At 45.8% G+C, this 16843-nt stretch overlaps 1 protein-coding gene across 1 annotated transcript in view; it reads right to left on the reverse strand.

Moving 5' to 3' along the window:
* Positions 1 to 16843, reverse strand: part of RABGEF1 (RAB guanine nucleotide exchange factor 1) — a 45844-nt gene that overhangs the window by 14247 nt on the left and 14754 nt on the right. Inside the window, exons 4-5 of the mRNA XM_066599608.1 lie at positions 9550 to 9716; positions 6499 to 6580 (exon numbers count right to left, since the gene is read on the reverse strand). Coding sequence (XP_066455705.1) covers positions 6499 to 6580; positions 9550 to 9716 — 249 coding nt within the window. The remainder of the gene's footprint in view (positions 1 to 6498; positions 6581 to 9549; positions 9717 to 16843) is intronic.

Raw genomic sequence — 16843 nt, forward strand, 5'->3', positions numbered from 1 at the left:
GTCTGTTGAATCTCTTCTAATGTGATTGGGGCTTCCAGGAGCTCAACCTGTTCCGCAGACAGGGTTGGGAAGTTTAAGTCCTCTAGGTAACTTAGAATGTCTGTCAGGGTGTTCTGGGAGAGGGAGCTATATAGGTTAGTATAGAATTCCCTAAAACAATTTGTAATGGATACGGCATCGGTCAGCTCCGCTCCGTGTTGGTTCCTAATTTTAAGGACCGTGTTAGTGTTGTTTTTGCGTCTAATGAGGTTAGCAAGTAAGTGGCTGGACTGGTTTCCCAATTCAAAATAATGTTGTTTGGTAAAAAATAATTTACGCTTAGTTTTGGCATGTATCTGGTGTTTGTGGAGGCGGAGCAGACCGAGCCAGGCAATTTGGTTGGCGTCTGTAGGGTTAGTTATATATGTTTTTTCGGCCTCCATTGTCTGATCCTCCAGCTCTTTGTCGGTTTGGGATGTCGACTTTTTAATATGTGAAATAGCTGACTTAAGAAATCCTCTAATGTAAGCTTTGAGAGTGTCCCATTTCAGGGCAGGGTGAGTATTGTCGTTGTGAGCATCTAAAAATAAGGGATATATGAAAGGGTGTTTGATCATCTGATCCGATCAGCTTCAACCAGAATGGGTGGAGTCTCCAGGTAGGGACTATGTTTTGTTGGGGAAATTTCAATGTTAGTAATATAGGGCTATGGTCGGATATGCCTCTTGGGCAGTGAGTAATGTTAGAGAGGGACAATGCCAGTTCTGCAGAGGTAAATACATAATCTATCCTCGTCAGCGCGTTATAGCCCGGGGAATGACAAGTAAACTCCCGTGTATCGTTGTGTTGGTACCGCCAAAGGTCGATCCAGCCGACACTTTCGATTAATTGCTTCAGGGAGGAGCTTGGAATTGGGGTTATGTTGGGAGGTGTGTGGAATCTGTCTATATTGGGGTCCATTACCTTATTGAAGTCGCCCATACATATTATCCCTGCCAGTGGGTATTGATGTGCGTATGTTATAGCGGTTTGGAGAAGATGGAGGTTGCTGTGTGGGGGGTTGTAAATAGACAGGATCACATAGGGTTTGGAATCTATTTCGCCATATATAAATATGAATCTCCCCTCGGGATCTCTACGGACATTAATAGGATTCCAGCGTAGCGACCTATGTACTAGGACAGAGACGCCTCTGGAAAAGGAGGTGTGAAAGGAGTGGGCTATCCACTGTACCCATGGTTTCGCCAAAGTATCAGCCCTTTCTTTAGTGAGGTGGGTCTCTTGTAAGCTTACAATATGTGGATTGATTTGCTTAATGTATGAAAAGACTGCCCTTCGTTTAAGCGCAGTTCCCAGACCCCGGACGTTCCAACTAAGGCATTTTAGGGACATATCTGATTACGTGGGTAGGTTCTATAAGTGTTACATCTATACCCATAGAATGGGGAGGGGGAAAGGTTGTTGGCATGTATGGGGGAAAGAGTTGTGTTAGCGCAGACCTGCAAAAAATATTAATACAGAGCAGTGAACAACAGTTTAAACTTTTAACTTTTGGCATCCCGCTTAAATTTCAGCATGGATGTCAAAATCAATATATGGAAAATTTACAAAACAGTTTAGCTACAATCTATTTAGAAGTAGCAGATGTTATATTGTTAGGGGGGGGAAAGAAAGAAGTATCCCGGTGGCCTATAGAGGTTGGTATCTATTCGCTAGGTCCCAAAGGCGGTTTGGAAATGCCCTGGTCCTGCATTTCACCATCTATAAGTCAGGGGGGTATCAGCCGCTTGGATTATAACTAGGCTCAAGTCCTTCTATAAATGCGGCGGGGTCAATTGTCCTTCGATGGCTCTGGGTGCATATCCAGCCATTCCATAGCCTCAGCGGGGGATTGGAGGAAGATCACTTTTCCTTGAGTTACGATGCGCAGGCGGGCTGGATATGCCATAGAGTATGGGATGTTTCGTCCCTTAAAGGGGTTGTCCCGCGCCGAAACGGGTTTTTTGTTTGTTTTTTTAACCCCCCCCCCCGTTCGGCGCGAGACAACCCCGATGCAGGGGTTAAAAAAACAACCCGCACAGCGCTTACCTGAATCCCGGCGGTCCGGCGTCTTCATACTTACCTGCTGAAGATGGCCGCCAGGATCCTCTGTCTCCGTGGACCGCAGGGCTTCTGTGCGGTCCATTGCCGATTCCAGCCTCCTGATTGGCTGGAATCGGCACGTGACGGGGCGGAGCTACACGGAGCCGGCATTCTACACGAGCGGCCCCATAGAAGACTGCAGAAGACCCGGACTGCGCAAGCGCGGCTAATTTGGCCATCGGAGGGCGAAAATTAGTCGGCACCATGGAGACGAGGACGCCAGCAACGGAGCAGGTAAGTATAAAACTTTTTATAACTTCTGTATGGCTCATAATTAATGCACAATGTACATTACAAAGTGCATTATTATGGCCATACAGAAGTGTATAGACCCACTTGCTGCCTCGGGACAACCCCTTTAAGTTTTCTTTTTGCTTCTGTGAAGGTGGCTCTTTGTTTTTGTAATTCAGCGGAGAAGTCCGGGAATATAGAGATTGTTGCATTATTGTATTTTAATGGTCCCTTCAGCCTAGCTTGGCGCAGTGCGGTGTCTCTATCTCTGCAGTTTAAGATCCTTGCTAGGAATGGACGCGGGGGAGCTCCCGGTTGTGGCGGTTTTGCTGGGACCCGGTGGGCTCTTTCCACTGTAAGTTGAGCGGAAAAGGTGTCGTCGCCCAATAGGGTTTTTAGCAGGTTTTCAGTGAATGTTTCTGGATGGGGTCCTTCTGATCTTTCGGGTAGGCCTATTATACGGAGATTATTGCGGCGTGACCGGTTTTCCAAGTCGTCCATTTTGGACTGGCAGAATTCTGTGGCTCGTGTGGCTTTTTTGACGGCCGCGGAAAGCGGGCGTAGGGAGTCTTTTGCGTTGGATATGTGGTCTTCCATCTCCTGTATTTTACCTCGCATGTTCTGTAGGTCTTGCTGTAGCAGGGAGACATCAGATTTTATTTCTTCTATTTTGTTGGTAAGCGAGGATTTGCAAATGTTTATTGCGTCTAGGATTTGTCGCATGGTCGGTTCTGAGGGGTGTCCCGTTTCGTCATTGGGCTCTCTCATCTGAGCAGGTCGTGCCGCTTTGGGGGTATGCTCGGGGGTCTCAGTGCGGGCGTATTCTTTCAGCTTATCGGTAGCCGACCCGCTTTTAGCCCGAGTGCTCATGATGGAGGATATTAAGTCAACTATTGTGAGGTGGGTTAGCTGACTATACTAGCAAATTGATGCTTTCCTTATAGGTTTTAGATATTTTGGCTGTAGGGTCTGAATGGGTGTATAGTTGAGACTGCTGTTAGAGAATATGGGTCTTTGTCTTCTCCTGCCTGATGTAGTGCAGTATGAGAAATATCAAGGCTGTTGTTTGTAGTAGAAGCCAGGTGGCGGTTTTAGCGATTTAGTGCGATTTTTTTAGAGTCTTAGATGTTGTTAACTGTAGAGCCTTTGTGGGTTATGCAGCTATAGTGTCTGTTAGAAAGTAATGCTCCCGCAGTTTGGGCTGCAACCATGCAGGATTTATCTGGTTTGGGGTCGTTAGAGAGGTAGGGGGACCACGCCAATCTCGCGTGGCGACACCACCTATCAAAGGCGGCACCGATCCGTCCAGGCGCCTCAGGCGTACAATTCAAAATATGGGGGACGCCTTTAATGGTCAGATGGACCGGGGTCCGTATGGATTTTGGAGGTGTTTAGGCAGTCCTTTCCTCTCTCCCCCTCCAGGACATCAATATATACGTGGAGGTGTGGGCGGCTGGGGTTAGAACGGGTTGTAGAGTTCTGGGCTGACTGCCCAATATATCGCTCCCAAGAGAGACGATACTGGGCAGATGTGTTGTCCCCCAGCCCCCGCAGGTTACTCACAATTCCGCTGCCGGCTCCGCTGGGCCGGGTCCGGAGGACAGGACAGGGTCTTCTGACGTGTTGAAGTCCTAAGAGGGCCGAGCGCCGCGGTCCGGTCGCCAGTCAGCGCTTCGTGGAGCAATCGGCGCCGCCGGTATGGTGTTATGGGCAGCGGAACGGCTGAGCAAGCCGCGGCCCCCCACGCAGATGCAGCGGTGGTTAACGAGCCCCGGGAGCTGAAAGGCCGGCCGCGCTCCCCGTCCAAGGAGGGGGGAGGGTGTTTCGTTCTCCCGTCAGCTGCTGGGGGATGCCTACGTGGTCCGGAGACAAGCGCCTGTACAGCTCGTGACTCCGGTCAGGGACCGGTACCAGGAGGCTCCTACTTAAAGGCTAGAGGGCGGGCTCCCCGATCGCAGGGGGAGCAGGCACGTCTCGGCTCACCGCCGAGCACGGAGCACCGACAGCGGAGGATCGGATGCGGTGGAGCGGCCGGCGCCGCGGCCGCGGCTCGGGTTGCACCGCGGCGGCTCGGCTCACGGTGCAAGGAGGCGGACCGCACCGCTCCTCAGGTTAAGGTCCGGGTCGGGAGCTTCCACCCCGCTAGGGTCGCGGCCAGCCGGCGGCAGCAGGGGAGATGAAGGAGAAGCGGTCCGGAGTGGACGCGGCGCTCCGGTAAGTCAAGGGTCTTGGAGGGGGTGAAGGAGGACGGTCCGGTGTGTAGGCAGGGGGTCAGCGAGATCAGCGGCAGGCGGCGGGCGGGAAGGGTAGCAGGGCGTTGGCGCGGCCTCACCTCCGTCCCGGCCCGCGGTCTTGTAGAAAGGGCTAGGTGGGTATAGTTGCTCCCAGCTGCGGTCCGATGGTTCCTGCAGGATCTATGGGTCCATAGGCGATGTTTTAAGCATCAAAGGTCCGTGAAGGCCAGGATTTTATACGGATTTTGGCAGTTTCCCCGGAGAGCTCTCCTCACTTGCGGCTTTCCATGTTGGCCGCCATCTACGCCCCCATCGTGCCACTCTTATGGCTATCGTGCCTGCTTTGCATCTTATCTAAAATTATGACGTGTTCAATATTACATGCAGGTTTCTTTCACAGTATGAAGGGGGCATAAAATACTACACTTCCGTGCACTTCTGGTTGTATATATATAATCTACTTCACCAGCTCTGGCAGTTCTGGACTTGTTTTTTATACTATATCATATATCTAGTCTATGTAACATCTGCATGTTATTCTAGCTTCCGCAGCATAAATCATCTAAAGCCAAGCAACTATCGATTCGTATAAGCAGGCAGTTCTTCATCTGTGAACGACTGTCTGTTTAGGGTACTTTTACACAGGACAGCCGTCCAAACGATTATCATTCCTGTTTCCTGTGTAAATAACTTCCGGACGCCCGCCTCCATTCAGAGTAAACAGGCAGGCAGTCATAGATGAACCACTGCCCATTTAACCCTTTCCAATCCAATTTGTATCCTTGTTTTCCTAGGGGGCTTACTCTTTTTCTGCCGTTATACAACGGCGCTATGTGCTGGCTAAATCCAGTACTGCATGAGGTGACACGTTGGATAGGCTCTGACAGCAGAGAGGCTGGCAATATACAGTAAGAGAACCCCGACGGACGTCTTCCAACATCGGAGCTGTACAGCCTTAAATCATAATGTCTTCAGATGTCAGACAGTGGATTGGAAAGGGTTAAATGGGCCGACAGTCACTTCATTTTTAGTGAGCTATAATACCAAGTGACTCCAACAAGCGAAGAAATTCTCGCTCACTTGTTCTGTCGGGTCCTGCGTTCACACAGGACAGCAGCCACCCATAATTATTGCTCTTTTGAGCAATTACTCAGGCGACTATTGGACGGTGTAAAAAGTACACTTACTCTGAATGGAGGGCGGCGTCCGAAAGAGATCCGCCACCATTCAATGCAATTATCACTCCTATGTGATAGCACAGGAACGATAATCATTGGGACAGCTGTTGGACACAAAAATGCTTGAAAGCCATTCAATGTAGAAGTACCCTTTGGGGTATGTTCACACGTTACAGATTTTGGTTTGGAGCCGCATCAAAATCAGCTATATATTTTGTGCTGTAGATTTTGGTGCAGATTTGTACAAAAAGAGTATCAAAATCTGCACCATTTGGTGCAGATTTTGATGTGGATCCACTTTTTAAATTGAAGGGGTGAATTCTGCTGCAGATCTGCACCAAAATCCACAACGATGCTACATATTTTGACATGGTCTTTGGAGCAGAAACTGATGGATTTTTCACTATGTGTGAACGTACCCTTAGAAGGACACCATGGAAGTAGTGTCATTTTGGACCTGGAATACTAATGTGTTAACACGGTAGTCAAATGAGTCATGACTATGCATATCCAGTGACATTAGCCACAAACTATTAGCATCTATCATAATGAGTTACCCAAGAAATGGAGTAATACAGTAAGATATAAGCTAATTAAACCTCATCCTATGGAAATCACAGCAAAGCAGCAAGTGAAACAAATCATGAAGCCCTTAATTCAGTGCAACCTCAGTCTTGTTGTTGGAGAATAGGAAGTTGTGCTGCGTCATTCGGAGACGGGAAGGATAACATTACCTTTCCAGTACATCTGCAGCTTGTCCGCGGTGTTCTGGTAAAAGTCCTGGGTGAACTCGGAGAGCTCATCAATATTTGACTCCTGGAAAGAAAGAGAAAAACAGGACAATGTATACACATATGGAACTTCTGCTGGTTTACATTACACTTGGTGAAACCGGCGCTGGTTCCGTCCTGGTTTCCATCTTCTTTGCAAAAAACTACTTGGGATGGAAACCAGGAGGCACCTTAACCCCTTGAGTGGCGGGTTTCCTACCACTCTGTCGTGCCCACCAGGGCAGGTTTTCTAAAATGGTCTAATCATTGAATTTCAACTAATTTTGCAGTTGCATCTCAAGAGCCATAACTTTTTCATTTTTCCATTGACATGGCCATATAAGGGCTTGTTTTTTGCGGGACAAGTTGTGATTTCTTAAACAGGGGGGAGGAAAAAAAGAAATGGGGAAAAAAGAAAAAAAGGGGCCATGTCATTAAGGGGTTAAATAATGTATTAACTTCCTTCTCTGGGTCATTACGACGCACATGGATACCACATGTGTGATTGTATTTTTGATTTTTTACAAAGTAAAGGGAGACAAGTGTTTTTATAATTTTTTTACTTTTGTTTTTTTTTTTAAATTTTTTTTTTTTTGTCCCTTTAGGGGACTTCCACAGGGACCCATCAGGACCCCCTGATCACATTCCAGGGGTCCGATGGTGACAGCCCTTTACATGCTGCAGTCACATAGACTGCAGCATGTAAAGGGTTAACATAGCAGAGATCGGAGGTTTTCTCTGATGTCTGCTCTAAGAGCAGGTACCTAGCTGTCCTCTGACAGCCAAGCACCAGCTCTCGCTGCCACAGAGACCATCAGCTTGCTTCTGACAAGCCGATGGTCTCTATGGCAACCTGTAAACAAAGCAGGGGATTGCCGGCATATCGGCAATATCTTCTGCTGGTTTTTCAAAGCCCTTGCTTTGTTATCTGTGGGTCTGTGCAGGCAGAGCACACTGTCACAGCTTGTGACATTGTGCTCTGCAGCACCCATAGTGATACATAGCCCGGAAATCTTCCGGGCTATGTCACTATGAGCAGTGGAACTTGTCCCGGAAAATTTCCGGGCGTGCCACTCAAGGGGTTAAGGGAGAAGATGTGAGATGGAAAACCTCTTTGGTCCCTGTTTCACAAAGTTTCCGTCCCGGTCAGTGGGTAGAAGCGCTGGAGATTTTCTATCTAATGTAAAAGACTGACCGGGACAGACACTAAGACGGAGACCTCACATACTCTCCCCTGTGCTGCCGCCCAGGTTTCATCCTGGCTTTTGTCTCTTTTGAGCTTTTTTCCATTTTTGTTTTTTCCTCCTCTCTTTTAAAAAATCATAGCTCCTTTATTTATCCATTGATGTCGCTGTATCAGGGCTTGTTTTTTGCGGGACGAGGTGTATTTTTCAATGGTACTATTTATTGTATCTTATAATGTACTGAAAAACTTTAAAAAAAAATTCTAAGTGGAGAGAAATGGGAAAAAAAAGACATTTCACCATCTTTCATTGCGTTCTGTTTCTATGGCGCACAAACTGCAACAGAAATGACACGATAACTATATTCTATGGGTCCGTATGATTACTACAATACCAAACTTGTATTTTTTTAAGATATTTAATTTTTTTAAATAATTTTCTGTGTCCATTTTCTGCGCACAATAACTTTTTTATTTTTCTGTCGACATAGCTATGTGAGGGCTCGTTTTGTGCGGTATGTCCTGTCGTTTCCGTAGATATCATTTTTGCGTACAAATGATTTTTTGATCGCTTTTTATTACATTTTTTCTGGAAGACATGGTGACCAAAAAAGTGCATTTCTGGCGTTTTTTTTTTTCCGGACAACGTACACCATGCGGGCTAAATAATGCATTACTTTGATAGATCGGACTTTTACTGACGCAGCGATACCAAACATGTATTTTTGATTTATTATTTTGATTTTTTTATTGCAAATATGGCAAAAGGTTTTTTTTTATTACTTTTATTACTTTTTTTTTTAAATGATTACTAAAACTTTATTAATCTTATTTTTACACTTTCTTTTAGTCCTCCTAGAGGACCACAACCAGCGATGCTTTGATCGCTCCTGCAGTATGACGTAATGCTATAGCATTACGTCATACTGCTTTTTGACAGGCAGTCTATCAAGCCACCCCACCAGGATGGCTTGATAGGCAGTCTCCCAAAGCGGCCCTGGGGCCTTTTTGAAGGCCCCCGGCTGCCATGACATCTGCACGGCTTCCCCGATCTCACCGCTGGGGGGGCCGTACCCCCTGAACATCGTTCGGGGGATTTAAAGGGTTAATAGCTGGGGATTTAAAGGGTTAATAGCTGGGGATTTAAAGGGTTAATAGCTGCAATTGGCCGTACGGCCGATTGCGGTTATTGCCAGCGGGTGTTAGCTGTAATACACAGCTGACGCCCGCGCTGCATGGAGGGAGATAGTGGCGCTAGCTCCCTGCATACACGTCCTGCAACGGTAGGATGTAAAAACACTATGGGGCCGTCACTAAGGGCTTAAAAGGGATTCTCGGAGAACTGCTATTTGCAAATAGCTTCCCCATGGCAAAAACATAAAAGATGATCCTCGCCTCTCTCAGCTCCATAGAAGTTCCTTGCCGGCAGCCAGTGCTTCCTGGAGGTGGGGCTTTTCAAACTCCTGACCAAAAAGTGCTAAGGGAAAACTACAAGAAAGTCTGCCGGAGATCTGAGGAGACGTGCGGTGAAGCCAGACAGCGCCTCCAAGGTGATGTATGTTTTTTTGTTGTTGTTTTTTTAATGCAGCTAGCTAGGGCTTATTTTTGGGGTGGGGCTTTTATTTCAATAGCTTTCGCTATGTTAAGCGTATGATAGCTTTTTAGTACTTTAATATAACTTTTTGTGACAAGTTATCGCAGCGAAGTTAAAATCTGCTACATCTGTACGTTCTGGCTGGAAATTGTGAGGACTGAGTGGTAAATGTACTGGCTATGTATTAACGTCACTGCCTAAAATAAACAGAATGAACGTGTCAAGGACAAAGACATACCTTCTTGTGGTGTACGGCTTCTAAGAAGACTTTGCACTGTTTGTAGACATCATGTCCCGCTTTATGGTAGGTCTTTAAAAATTCAATAAAATCCTTAGATACCCGATCGGTCTCAATGCTGTACTGGCGAGTGAGGGAAGGGCTGGGGGCTTTCGCTTCTTTCATATCTGTTTCCAAAAAAGAAGATGAAAAACATTTTAGTGAGATTCTTTGTGAACAATACTTTATAGAAACGTCACCCCAAAAGATTTGGATCTAGAAAGGAAAACTTTATTATGCAATTCTTCAGCTCTGTCACATCTGCACTGGAAGCTTCGTTTGTGGCCTCCGGCACAGATCTGCCCAAACATGCTGGAAACTAGTACGGCGTGCTGCGCCATTTCATCTAGGAAAATGCCAGAGGGTATGACAAAAGTCAGACAGACCCCATTTCAGTCAATAGGGTCCATCGAATGCTGTTCGGTTCCATCATCGGCCAGGTCCATTCTCTGCAGGGTTCCATTCTCTTGCTCTCATGACAGAACAAGGAAATGAAAACCCAAATACGGATGTGGAACGGGGCTTTAAAGCCCATTTACAAGCAAAGATGATCGCTCAAAACTTGTTCAAAAGATAGGGAGATTAACAGCTTTAGCGATCATTTTTGCATAAATTGCTAATGGGCACTAATGCCCATTAACAGCTTATTGCTTTCATTTGCATGTAATGGAGCCTCCAGGAGCTGTATACAGAGAACAGCAGGTGATCTGTTCTCTACATACAACTTCTTTGTTCTGCTGCGGGGCTGCAAGCTAAATACAATTTAATCAGCACTCCTGTGGTGAACACAGTATGCGGTTTATGCTATCAGCACTCTGGCCGAAGGATGGATTTTATGCTCATCTAAAAATCATCCTTCGGCTGAAAAGTAAACGATGGTAGCATTTACACGACTGTCGCTCAAAAGACATTGTTTAAGCGATAATCGTTGCATGAAAATGAGCCTTTACACGTTTTACCTCTCTTTTTGCCTAGATACAATTAGCTGTAGTAGAGTTTCATGCCATATTTCAAACACTTACACGAAGGGTCCAATATACCGAACCCAAGGTGTGGCCAATATTGCACCTCATCACTATAACAGCATAGCACAGTTATTACAGTCTGTCACCTATCACGGCACTGGTCATACTATCTGATGACTTCCAAATGTGTCCCTTCAATGAGAAGCAGTATCCCTCAGAGCTGTGTACCCTGCTTGTACCAATGAGGGCCAAGAACACCAAAACAGCCGTGTGAAGTCCCTCTGCCTTTTAAAGGAGTCCTTGGTTTGGCTGTTATGAAGCAGTCTACTTCCTTTTGGAAAAGAGCTAATTGCATACATAACTTTTTTTACCCCGATGGAGCACTGACTGAAAATAAGTCTCTATATACACCACAAAGCCCCATAAAGTAATTAGTGCACAAGTTCTGGGGTGTAGTTTCCCTGTTTCCTTGTTTCCCTGCAAGGCTCAAGGGGACTACTTGCATGTGGAGATATAATGAAGACTACTTCATTATGTGTGCCTGCCCGATGCAGTGAGTGGCAGGTTAGTGGGTGCAGAGTGAGGGGGAATTGCAAGTATAACAATTGAACCCTGGAACTTACATGCACTTATACATGCATTACTTTATTTTATATGGCTCACTTTAAAGGGAACCTGTCAGGACCTTGGAGCCCCGTACACTATGTAGAGGGTCCTGGGAGCTGCTTTTTATACTCCCCGTGCTCCACGGTCCAGTACTGTGTTCCCAAGAAATCAGCATGCGCCTAGCATGACTCTTTGGAAGGCTCTGCAAGAGCTCTCCCATAGAGGTCAATGAGAGATGTGTGTGTGCACAGAGCCTTCTAAAAAGAGTCCAACTCTGTGCACAAGTGGATTTCTTGGGGGCACAATACTGGAACAGGGGACCCAGTGAGCACCATATATACTCGAATATAAGCCTAGTTTTTCAGCATCTTTTTTTTATGCTGAAAAAGCCCCCCTCGGCTTATACTCGAGTGAGGTAAAAAAAAAACAAAAAAAACGCAATACTCACCTCCCAGCCTGCGTCTGTGTGTCGCACCCCCTCCCCCAGCTATACTCGAGTATATACTAAATTAAAGAAAAAATGTGATACTCACGTCCCAGCCGGCGTCTGTGTCCCCGGTGTGATGGTCTCCCCGGCGGTGCTGCAAGCTACTTGAGAATTCTCCCCGCTGTCATCTCCCTGCTTGGCTTTGAATTTCCCCGCCGTCAGCGCTGTGTAAGTAAGCGCTGTGATTGGATCGAGCGCGGGCTGTGATTGGCAGGGAGATGACAGTGGGGAGAAGTCTGAAGAAGCTTGCCGCACCGCCGGGGAGACCATCCCGCCAGGGACACAGACGTTGGTTGTGAGATGAGTACTGCGTTTTTTCTTTACCTAGTATATACTGGAGTATAGCTCGGCTTATACTTGAGTCAATAGGTTTTACCAGGTTTTTGTGGTAAAACTTATTGACTCGGCTTATACTCGGATGGGCTAATACTCGAGTATATACGGTATATTTAGAAAAAATTAAAAAAGCATCACCCTCCCACCACCCTCGCCTTTAAATCTCATAACATAGTTTATGTGGCTCAAAGTTCTTGACAGGTTCCCTTTAAATATACCTTTATTGCAACTGTAACTCTTTACAAGCACACTTCACTCTCTTACCTGATTATTTTTCTTTCTCATCTCTATCTAAAAGCCCAGAACATTCCAGAATGAATGCATAAAATCCCAGCACCTCCTTAAAAATGTAGCTTTTATATCTTAATCCGGAAAAATCACGATGTATTTACCGTAGCGCCATAATACACACACCATGGAAATGGTTTTTATGGATTAAGACATAAAAGCTACATTTTTAAGGAAGTGCAGTCATTTTGGAGTAACACAATTACCAGCAGGCCGCTGGGGGTTCCTTGCACTCCTGTGAATTAAAGAATAGGTCAGCTGACTTCTTTCTATTTGATATACTGACTCCCAGAACATTGCATACCAAATACAACGCCCCACAACTCCAGTAAATGGAATTTTGTTGCCAATTTCTGCTCGATCACATTATTTATCTAACCTGCAGAAATTCACCTCTCCGTTCTATTTCCATGTCACTAAGTGTGAGAGAGTATAGTGGATGGGACGCCATAAGCCGCATGCAATATTTTCTTGTCTGGTGAAGACAGACTTCTATCACATGGTGGATGAAACTAGATACATGTGATACGCAGACAAGAACCTAATCCCAGGCTACAGTCACAGGTGTTACATTCACCAGAAGCAAACCGGACGGCGATTTTTCAAGAAATCAGAAGTTGAGACTTGGATTTCCATTACTGACATGCCAGTGGATGGCAATGCGGATTAACACATTGTAATTCAATGGCTCTAATCTGCGGATCTCCCATACAGAATTAGCAGCAATAATGAACATGCGGTGGATTTTATAATTAGTTCGCTGCATCAGGTATGAGATATATTACTCACTTGTACTCGATCCTACCAAATGTAGTTGGAGAGATGAGCAAGGATTAAAAAGTAGTAGTTATTTCCATATGTTCATACTTAGCGGAGCTTCCTTTGGTCCTAATGACATTGGATGCTCCCCGTGGCATATTTTCTACTAATGTCTGATGCACTTCAGCTGGTATTTCCTTCCATTCATCCCACAAACATCTGGTGAATACTCTCAAAGATGATGGATGCTGTTCATATTTCCTGACCCGACGTTCCAGTTTATCCCAGAGATGTTCAGTAGGGTTCAGACCGGGACTGTAAAGCCAGTCCAATCGTGGAACATCCATATCCTCAAATCAGTGTAAAACAGTGTTGGATGTGTGACCAGGCACGTTGTCATGTTGGAAATATTGCCGACCATTCTCAGAGTATTGTCACATTGTTGGCAGCACATTATTGTCTAGAATGTCAGGGTACACCTCCATCCTTGCTACAACAACCAATGGACGAAGACCACGTGATGTAAACCATCCCTAGACCATAACAGAACCTCCTTTCTACTTTGGCACAACAAACTCTGGCAAAATGCGTTCCCAGGCATCCTTCACACCCAGGTTTGTCCATCTGATGTGAAGATGGAGTAGTGTGAATCATCACTTTATAGACTGTTCTTCCATTGCTCAACTATCCCACAGACACTCCTTGCACCATTGTAGACGGGCTAATGCATCTTGGGAGAACTCAGCAGAAGTTTGCAGGATGAATGGAGTGAAATACCGGCTGAAGCATATCAGCCATTAGTAGACAGTATACCCCGGTGAGTATCTGATGTCATTAGGGCCAAAGCAGCCCCACTGAGTATTAACATATGTACATAAATAGTACTATGACTCTTGCTAAGGCATCCAATTACTATTGGTAGGATAGTGTATTAAAGGGCTTGTACCAAAATATAAAGTTATTCCCCATCCACAGCACTTGGCACTTGAAATCAATGGAACAGTGGTGTGTATGTGTGACTTGCCGGTTCCTTGACGTGGGACTGTCAGGACCCCTCGCCGCAGGATCAATGGAGGCCCCAGAAATCAGACTCCACTGATCATTAAGATGTCTACAGCATAGGCGATAACTTTAGATTTTGGTACAACCCCTTTAACCGCGGCACGTCAGTCGATTGTGTCAGGATTTAGGCGTAGAATCCTTGACGTCTGAACAAGGCCGAACAATGACAACATACACAGGCACAAGGTTTAAACAGAGACACATATGTTATTATTCACCCACCTCTGAGCTTGTCATAAAGCACTTGTATATCAATGGAAGGGTAATAAAGTAAAACACGACAATGACATTAAAACAATGAATGATTAAAACAAATGAGAAACAAACAAAGGAACAGCAAACTAAAAGACAGCAAGTAATTAAACGTCAAGAGAAGCACATGCGATGCACAGACACTGCAAACAGCATATAAAGTGGTCTTACGCACACATGGGGGGTGGGGGGTGGGATTGGTGGTCTGGATTCCCACACTATCACTACCGGTAGGAGTATTGTAGGGATCTGACAATAAAGCTGCTATGTAAGTGTGCCCTGCCCTTACAGCTATATTCACACACTAACAGTATATGGACACACCCAGGTATTTTATATCACAACTAGAGATGAGCGAGCATACTCGTTAAGGCAATTTACTCGAAAGAGCATCGCCTTTTTCGAATACCTGCTGGCTCATCCCTGAAGATTCGGGGGAGGCCGTGGGGGTGAGCGGGGGGTTGCAGAGGGGATCGGGAGGGAAAGAGATCGATCTCTCTCAGTCTCCACCCCGCTCCCCTCCGCCGCCCCCGACTCTTCAGGGACGAGCCAGCAGGTACTCGAAAAAGGCGATGCTCTCTCGAGTAAATCGCCTTAACGAGTATGCTCGCTCACCTCTAATCACAATCTATTAGTCTTACAGACAAATGCATTTTCCTTCCTAAAAGGCTTTTCTAAACCAAAGCAAAGCCACTATAAAGTGAAGCCCCACCTTGCCGTATATCCTGTGTATAGGGACTACTCAGGTTTATTTTAGGCATCTATCCCTTGCAACGTCCTTTTACTACTTTTTAACGGCAATGTCACTGCTGCAGAGTATTCACATAACCCACTCGATGTACATGATACCTGCCGAAGATCTCCGGTCAGGACTGAAACGCGTCGTTCCCACTAATAACAACTTTTTAGAACTCCATAATCGTACAGCAGCTGAAAATGGGAAAATGCCTTGAAAAGCGCCTCAGTGTTGTGCCTACCTTGAAGCTTACCGCACTTTTAGAAGACTTTCTAGAATAAGCTGCCGTGTGTACGTGATGAACAACACTATTTCTGGCCATTATAGGACTTGTATCCTGTATTTAATCAGCATTTTTCCCTCTGCAGGCTGCAGCTCTAATTCTCAGTGTTCCCTGACCTGGTGGGTGGAGACTGCGGCTATGAATGTCCCCATACCCTGTACATGGAGAAAACAGCAGATTCTGCTCTCTGCAGCACACAGAGACAAACCATCATCCTAACGGACATTATACAGCAGTATTGAGCAGCGTAAATATGATTCCAGTAGTTGTAACACAGTAAGTCACTATTAGCAGCAGCTAGGTCTCTGTGACAGCTTCTCCTTCCCCTATCTAGAGATTTCTATGGCCAGCATGAGTCATCAACCTCCTCCACTAAAAAAAAAAATGTAATTTTAGGTAAAGGTTTTTCAGTTTTACTATTTATAACATTGGATGTCACATTAAAAGGGGCTTTCCAGGTAAATACTATTGATGACCTATGATAGGGCATCAATAATTTAATCGCTGGGCACCCACCACTGGGGATCCCTGGTGATCAGCTAAATGATCGTCCCTCTGTCAAAGCAGCAGAGCTATCCGTTGTCATCAGGGTTGAAGCAGAAAGTCTAAAAGACGGCTTCACTCCCATTAAAATCAATGGGAGTGCTGCCTCCCATTACACTTCTGGCTCTTCATTGCAGTGTAGGAGCCAGAAGTGTTGGAAGAATTACAGAAGGCTTCCTGCTCCAACTTGGATGATGATGTCCGGCCCCGCTGCACAACAGGCTGGATGATCAGCTGATCACTGAGGATCCCGAGTCACGGGTACCTGGCGATTTAGTATTGATGACCTATCTTGAGGATACAAGTTGTCTCAAAGTGTGGTGACCATATAAGCCCAACCTAAATTGGTTCAGTGGTTCCATCCCAAGATCCTTGAAGATCTTATATTGATATCAGATGATAATGCCCTAGGGGGCGCCTCATTTTTCAGTTTTTGTCATGCTGTAACTAAACGTCTACAGGAAACAGTGCCACCAACTGAAACAAAGTCAGCACAAACTTTGGACACTCCATTCAGCCCCAAGACAGTCAATTAGTGAGTTTCATGAGTTCTATAACCATTGCTAGTCCATTCCATCCCTTTTCTCCTGCTTGACAGTGCTCGAGATTTCCCTTAGGCTTTGTTCACACAAGCGACAAACTCGCATAATTTTCTAGTGTTGCAACAATGCTACAAATCGCGTGCATGTGAAGCTCATGCCTTCCTATGGGTTCCTTCACAATTGTGATGTTTTGTAGCATGCGACATTGCCAGTCAAAAACCTCGCGGGTTTCACGATATGCACGTGACTCACGAGGTTTTGTAGCCCATGCTTCCCTATGGAGCCTACCTCTCTGTTGCATCGCATAAAAACGCATTTCATGCGATGCGACTTTGACAGTAGGAAATCCTACTGTCATAGCCCCAAACAAATCCCTAGCTGCAGACGAAAAAACCC

Source organism: Eleutherodactylus coqui, chromosome 4, assembly GCF_035609145.1.
Source record: "Eleutherodactylus coqui strain aEleCoq1 chromosome 4, aEleCoq1.hap1, whole genome shotgun sequence".
NCBI classification, from domain to species: domain Eukaryota; kingdom Metazoa; phylum Chordata; class Amphibia; order Anura; family Eleutherodactylidae; genus Eleutherodactylus; species Eleutherodactylus coqui.